The sequence below is a fragment of the Cyclopterus lumpus genome, chromosome 13 (genome assembly GCF_009769545.1).
Source record: "Cyclopterus lumpus isolate fCycLum1 chromosome 13, fCycLum1.pri, whole genome shotgun sequence".
NCBI classification, from domain to species: domain Eukaryota; kingdom Metazoa; phylum Chordata; class Actinopteri; order Perciformes; family Cyclopteridae; genus Cyclopterus; species Cyclopterus lumpus.
Window position 1 is genome coordinate 12,890,207 of NC_046978.1, and position 7,310 is coordinate 12,897,516.

The 7,310-nt window shown below is 39.7% G+C and overlaps 1 protein-coding gene and 1 long non-coding RNA gene across 5 annotated transcripts in view; one reads left to right on the forward strand and one right to left on the reverse strand.

The window, feature by feature from the left end:
* LOC117741888 (RNA-binding protein Nova-1-like) overlaps positions 1-7,310 on the forward strand; it is a 71,156-nt gene that overhangs the window by 50,937 nt on the left and 12,909 nt on the right. For both annotated transcript variants that reach the window (XM_034549141.1, XM_034549142.1), the window contains one exon: positions 5,225-5,391. In XM_034549141.1, the coding sequence (XP_034405032.1) occupies positions 5,225-5,391 (167 nt within the window). The remainder of the gene's footprint in view (positions 1-5,224; positions 5,392-7,310) is intronic.
* Positions 443-7,310, reverse strand: part of LOC117741889 — an 11,733-nt gene continuing 4,865 nt past the window's right edge. Inside the window, exons 1-4 of one of the 3 annotated variants that reach the window (XR_004610767.1) lie at positions 3,992-5,226; positions 2,454-2,612; positions 1,654-1,934; positions 443-1,070 (exon numbers count right to left, since the gene is read on the reverse strand). This is a non-coding gene — a long non-coding RNA (uncharacterized LOC117741889). Of the gene's footprint in view, positions 1,071-1,653; positions 1,935-2,453; positions 5,350-7,310 lie in introns of those variants that run through there. The other 2 variants (XR_004610766.1, XR_004610765.1) reach the window with 2 other exon arrangements.

The window sequence follows — 7,310 nt, forward strand, 5'->3', positions numbered from 1 at the left end:
AAATGGGGAGCGGGAGAAACAGCCACAGATAGATTTACTTTCAGCGTGTTATTGAGACACAGAGGACTGAGAGGTTTTGCATTGGCCTAGATTCTCCTCTGGGTGTCTCCATCTGTCGACGCTGGCCCTCCTCTCTGGATACGACACCGACGTACTTATCCTCCTAGAGACCTTGCAACATTTGTCACCGTTGTGGCTGGAGCCACGCGCTTAAAGTGCTCTTTCCCAGCTGCTCAGGACCACACATGACAGGTGGTTTCTACAAGCCACATTATGTTACCAATCACAGTCTTTCATTCACTATGCACTGAAAAAAATGTTGTGTTGAAATTACTCCATTTTATTTAGGTAAGTAAATGCATACAACAATTTGATCTAAATCCAGACATTTTTTTAAAGTAAATTGTACTAATTATTTTCAACTAATTTCAGCCTAATTTTATTTAGAATTTTTGCTCAACTATTTTGAGTAGAGTTAACTCAAATTTATTAAGTAATCCCAACTAAACCCATGTTCAGTTTACTCAAATGTATTAAGTAATTCCAACTAAATGTTGTGTTCAGATTGTAAAGCCCTCTGAGGCAAATTCGTAATTTGTGATATTGGGCTATATAAAATAAACTGAATAAATTAAACAAACATCATATTTTCAGTGTGCCACATCGTTTCCCCAGTTTGATGTTTGACTGGTGCTTTTTTAATTACGTCGACTCGTACTCTTCTTTTGCCATCCTTTAATAGCATCAGTTTACAAGAGCAGCTGAAGATTTCCTAGAGTCCAGCATACATGTTGTTCTTTGTTCTTTAGTCCGAGGATTTGGGGGGAAAGATTTTCACCATGCATTAGAAAGAGCACTTTCTGAATGAATTCATAGTAGTATCTTAGCTCTTTGGCCATGTTCAGAGCGTAGATGACTCCCAGAATCTTTGCACAAGCTCGGGCCACAGATCCAGTTGTGGAGAATGATTAGTCCGTAAACGTCATCAATGTCCCATTTCTCCTCCTTGTTGATGACATATGTGCAAGCTCCACTTTTGCAGGTCTCTCAGGATGTCGTCTCCTTTGATCCTGTATGTTTAAAGAAAATAGGAGAGAGAAAGAAAAAAAAACAAGTATTCATGAAATTTGTATACTTTACTGTATCAACATTGCATAATAATCCCTAAAAATATAGTGTTTAATAAAACAATATATCTGTGAGGTGTTATTAAAGATTTACATAGGAATGACTGAGCTTCGTTCTGAGTGCCATAGGTCAGATAAGATTGAGAGATGGACTAATATTAGTTAGTTAGGGTATCTTCTTCAGTTTGGTTCATTTGAATAAAACAGATACAAAAATGTAAAGAGATTTAGCCTTTTCATGGATTATCATCATTCCATAACAACAAGCATGTTGTTTTACAGTTCTGGATTTCATTTCCAGACCACAAAGCTTGTCAAAGCCATACTGTTTTTGATCAAGTATTGGATGTCAGTGAATGTTTAGAAAAGGTTACCTGTTCACAATACTGTGCAGCCAGTTGTTCATTTTCATATGAATATTCTCAACCTACTGTCAATTATAACATGAACTTCTGAAAATTGATGTGGGTGACATTATGATCTTAACACATAACATGCGACTGGCAAATCAATTCAAATGACTTACCATATACTCCCGAACGAGCTGTTCCTCATCCAAGCTGTTTCTCATCCTCATCCGAGCTGCCCCTCATCCTCACCCAGGTGGATGCAAAGAGCCTTTATGCTGCGTTCACACCAAAAGCGTTGCAAATATTCGCAAATTGAAATATTTCAACTCTGGCGGATTTTTTGCGCCGCCCGGCCAAAAAAATCACATCTGTGCATTGACTTTGCATGAGATCTACTCGCACAAAAGATTTGCACCGCTTTTGGTGTGAACGCAGCATAAGGATTTAAGGTTGTCTCCTGTGTAAAAGACACATAAAATACAATTCAATTAATAAATAATTAGAAATACACAAATAAGTACAACAATTTCAATAAATTGGACAATATTTATATGATGTAATAACCTAAATGTACAATATAACTTTATTTTTTTAATCATCACAAATACATGAAATTTGACCTCTGCATTTAAAATGAAAAGCGCCCATGGTACAACTTGGGGGTCAGTGTCTCGTCAAGGAAATACACACAGGAGGAACTTAGCCACAACTGTGTGTAAATGAACTGCCATCTTTAACTAAAGACAGTTAGATAATTATACAACCACAGTCTGACCTGCTGGCCTTGCCCAAGGCAGGTGCTGCTCTTTCCTTTCCTGCTTGTCTAACCTGTATGCCATGGCATCAGATTTCCTTGAGTAAATGTGCACCTTGAAAATAGTCAAGGCTGTAGTGAGGCAAATGGAGCTCTAATGGTAGTAGACAGGCACATTTCATAAAGTAGCTCAACAGTATGACAATTGGTATACATATTTACCTCTTGCAAGATCTTTAGATATTTAGCTAGCTTCTGGCCAGCAACTCCACCCTTCTTCTGGAAGATAGCCGTCAGTTGGGCAAAATGGCTCTCCAACTGTGCCATGAAGGTAGATTCCAGTGGGATGGTTGTAATGCGTTGGAAGTCAGCATGTATCTTCTATTAAAAAAACAAAACGACAGAATACAAAGAGTTAGGCCATTGGTATCACACAATACCACACCGTTACAGAATCCTGAGAAGTACTGCTGGGATCAGCATACCTGTGAAAATGTTGTTTGTTAAATGTACTTACCAAAACAATATGAGGTCCCCAAGGAGTGAGGCCCTATTCCACGTCACACCAACATCAGATATCCGAAAAAATATTCACGAATTGTAAATTTGTTTTAAGAAAAAGAGGTAATTGTTCAATAATCCTAAGTAATTTGGGTTAAGATAACAACTCAAATCAGATCCCAAAAAACTTATTTTATATTTAAATAAAGTCTCATTATTACTATAGAAATGACCAACAAAAGGCAGAAAGGTTTCTTAAATCAATCATCATTATTTGCAAAATAGGTGAAGTATAACCCCCTGTACAATGTCTTGGAATAGAAAATAAATAAAATAAATATATTTTGATGATTAGTGTCAATTCTGAATTATTACCAGACAAAATACTGTGGGTAAGCTACCTTAGTTAGTTAATTTCGGACTGTGGTCATATATCAACCATGCTTGTCGTCTACAGAACAGCTGCAGCTTACATTTTTCATTTCCTCCGTGCTTTCAGAGCTACCTTTGCATGTTTAAGCTAACGCTAGCTCATTAGTGTATAACCGAGGAAAAGCTACCACAAAGTGAAAAAGATACTGGCACCGAAAAGAGTTGAGCAGATCGACGCGGGACTCCGTGTTGTTTCGTTTTGCAAGAATGACAACTCAGGCAACAGCTTGGCCTCCTTACCATAACGTTAGGACCCTGTTCTGTTTACCTTTAACACGAGGGGGTAACGTTAACAATGGCTTCCGTAACATTGACCCATTTGGCCAGAGTAGCAAACAATGTTTAACTTTAGATTGTGTCCCCCCTAATATCACCGCACTGATAAGTTTAAGTTAAAAATATATACTTAAAGTCGGTCCATAACGTCAAACGTTAAGCTGAGGAAGGTTCAGCTACAAGCTATTGACGTTAGCTAAAGTACATTAACATTAGGTAGCTAACAGCTGGCTAGTCAATTTACATTGGTTAGGTTAGACTTTTAGTGGCCACAAACTTACGAGAAAGTCAAACAAGAAAAGCATGTGGTGCATCCCGCATTTATCTTGATAGCAGTATCCAGTTAGATAATTATTTTCACCTAAATTATTATACTAATGTTAACCTAGCCTTAATGGTAGGCAACATTGAGCTAACGTTAGCAACAGTAGGCCTCATTAGATAAGACACAGCAGACAGCCTTAACGTTAGCTAACTACTTTTTTTGGTGGCAACTAAATCCTGTTGAAGTAAAAATACAACACAGCAATGAATTTAAAATGTATACTTACTGAAAACGGAGCGCTTTGGGAACAGCAGGAGATACAGCACAGCTTTCAAAGGGAAAGATATTCGCGCCTAGAGGAGGGAAAGGGGGCGGGGCTTGTGGACGCACATGCGCAGATGTGGAAATTGAATGTGGGAATTAAAATGTACATACTTTTTTCATGTTACCTTTAAATGAAGGAAATGAGCTTTTCGTAAACCATGGAAGTATGAGTTAAGATTAATTAAAAAAGATAAGTAGGATTCACTAACATATTAAAATCAGTGAAATGACCTTGATTAAATCAAGTAATATCTACAATATCTACAATAATTAAAATAAAGAAAATAAATGTGTTGTGCTACTACAGACTGCAGTGTTAAAAAATGTCTGACTTCCTACAAGAACATTAATTCCATCTCCAGTCTCCGACGTTGTCAACACGCTGGCAACACTTTCCTGGGTAAAAGGGAGAAATCAGGAAACAGTATGATGCTGCACGCAGAATCATAAACTAGCTACTTAGGTTTTATGTTTCCGATAATTCCCTTTGATTTGTGTAGTAGACTTCCGCCCGTTTGTTTGGACCAGAATGTGTTTCCTGGTTGGATGGCGTCCTGGAAACATGAACTGAATGTTTCTGATGTGTTCAGAGGTGGAAATGTGAATGCACAAACGTTTCTGAATAGTTTTCTAGCCAATACTGTATGATATACAATATGGACGAACATGGTTTTTGCTCATTCCCTCGGACGCAGTGACACAAAATGGATGGAAATATTTCTTGAAATGTCCCGTTGTGTTTTTTTTTCTTATTCATTAGTGAATGTGGTCTTTGGAAGTTATTTTTTGTAACAATCTTCAGTGGGCCCTGAGTTACAGAAGGCTGAGAACCCCCGCGGTGTGTTCCGTTTTCTCGTTTTCCGGCTCAGTTTGAGTTATTTCTTCTCCTTGCTGTTACGATTGGCTGCTGCAGCGGTGGAGTTCCTAGCGGCAGTCATTACACTTTCCTTGTGTCTTTTCTTGTCTCACCGTTGTTATTTGTTGAGAAGTAGTTTCATTCACATTCAACTGCACATTTTTGAAAAAACGATCAAAACAGAAGATCCTTAGTTTTCAGAGTCAAACGGGAGTCTGTGCCCGCCTGTGGAAACATTTTGGAAAATGCAGGAAACGCGATTTGGAAGTGCGATGAACTTCAACGATGTGTCCCCGCCGAGTACTTGAAACTCATGCACCGACCTGTTTTTGTCCGCAGGAACGACAGAGCGCGTGTGTCTGATCCAGGGCACGGTGGAGGCGCTGAACGGCGTCCACGACTTCATCGCTGAGAAGGTGAGGGAGATGCCTCAAAGCACCCAGAAGTCAGAGCCGGTCAGCATCCTGCAGCCACAGACCACCGTCAACCCTGACCGAGTCAAACAGGTCAGTCCCACTGTGTGTGTGTGTGTGTGTGTCTCTGTGTGTTTGTGTCTCTGTGTGTGTCTGTGTGTGTGTGTGTGTGTGTGTGTGAGATGTTTGCGCTGTTTTCGGCTCAATGGGTGTGTGAGGAAGAGGAAGTGTTTGCCTTCGGAGCAACAAACCGCACTGTGGTCGAGCTGTGATTTTCTGTGTGAGTGAAACTGAATGAGGCAGAAAAAGAGGAAGAAGAGAAACTCAAGATAAAAGGAATAGAGAGTGTGGAGAGAGAGAGAGAGAGAGAGAGAGAGTCACAGCCATTACCCATTCAAGATGGTGACATTTGGAAATCACACTTTGAAAATCTCCATAAAGACATTTCACCAAATTAACTAAATTCAAACCACAAAAGTATTAGAGAAAAACTGCAAAGTTTAGAATTGACAAGTAAAACCAATCAGAACCCTCTTGACTTACAAATCACTTTGGAAGAATTGATGGAAAAAATAAAATGTATCAAAACTAAAAAAGCTTGTGGTCCAGACAACATTAAAAATGAAATGCCTAAAAACATCACTCCTGCAATGCAAAGTGCTCAAGTTGTTTAACATCGTCCTGGGTTCAGGCTGCTTTCCTGACATCTGGTGTGAGGGGCTTATTTCTCCAATTTATAAATGTGGAGATAAATTAGACCCCAATAACTACCGTGGCATCTGCATTAGCAGTTGCCCGGGGAAGTTATTTTGCAGCATTATAAATAACAAATTCTTAGATTATCTGGACCAACACAACATCTTTAGTAAAACTCAAATTGGCTTTCTTCCAAAACACCGCACCACCGATAATGTTTACACCCTTCACACGCTCATTCAGAAACATGTGCACCAAACGAATGGAAAGATATTTGCTTGTTTTATTGATTTTAAGAAAGCATTTGATTCAATTTGGCATAAAGGACTATGTTACAAACTTCTGCAATCTGGCATTGGAGGAAAAGTCTATGACATTATAAAATCTATGTATTTGAACAATAAGTGTGCTGTAAAAATAGGAGAAAGACGCACTGACTTCTTCACCCAGAGAAGAGGCGTCCGTCAAGGCTGCAATCTGAGTCCGACGCTTTTCAACATATAAATGAACTAGCAGTGCAGCTGGACCAGAGTGCAGCCCCAGGCCTCCTTCTCCTAGACAGAGAGGTGAAGTCTCTGTTCTATGCAGATGACCTGGTTCTGTTGTCTCCCACAGAGCAGGGACTCCTACACCAGCTACACCTCCTGGAGGACTACTGTCAGAACTGGGCCTGGACCTGGTTCTGTTGTCTCGTACAGAGCAGGGACTCCTACACCAGCTAGACCTCCTGGAGGACTACTGTCAGAACTGGGCCCTAGCAGTAAATCTAAAGAAGACAAACATCATGATCTTCCAAAAAAGGGCCAGATGTCAGGAAAACAAACACCATTTTACTCTAGGAAGTACCACCATAGAACACACCATGAGTTACACCTATCTGGGTCTGACTATTACAGCCTAAGGGAGTATCAGCCTGGCATTGAATGCACTAAAAGAAAAGGCCAGAAGAGCCTCTATGTAATTAAAAGAACATTTTATAATATCCAAATTCCAATGAAAATCTGGTGTAAGATTAACAAAAGAGCACTACATTATTAGAATCACCTTTAAACAAGTTCACAAGACACCCTCCATTTTAAAGCCCTCCAGAGCCAAGAGCTGAACCCAGAAAAGAGTCTCCTGAGTCAGTTGGTGCTGAGACTAACTAACCACCACAGACTATTGTTGTTGCAACATTCATGCCAATAAAGCCTATTGAATTGAATTGAATTGAGAGAGGTGACATCCAATCAGACAGGAAGCAGCGAACATATAAACTCCCCATGTGGCATGAACTGTAGGGTGCCACACACACACACGCACGCAGGCACACATAC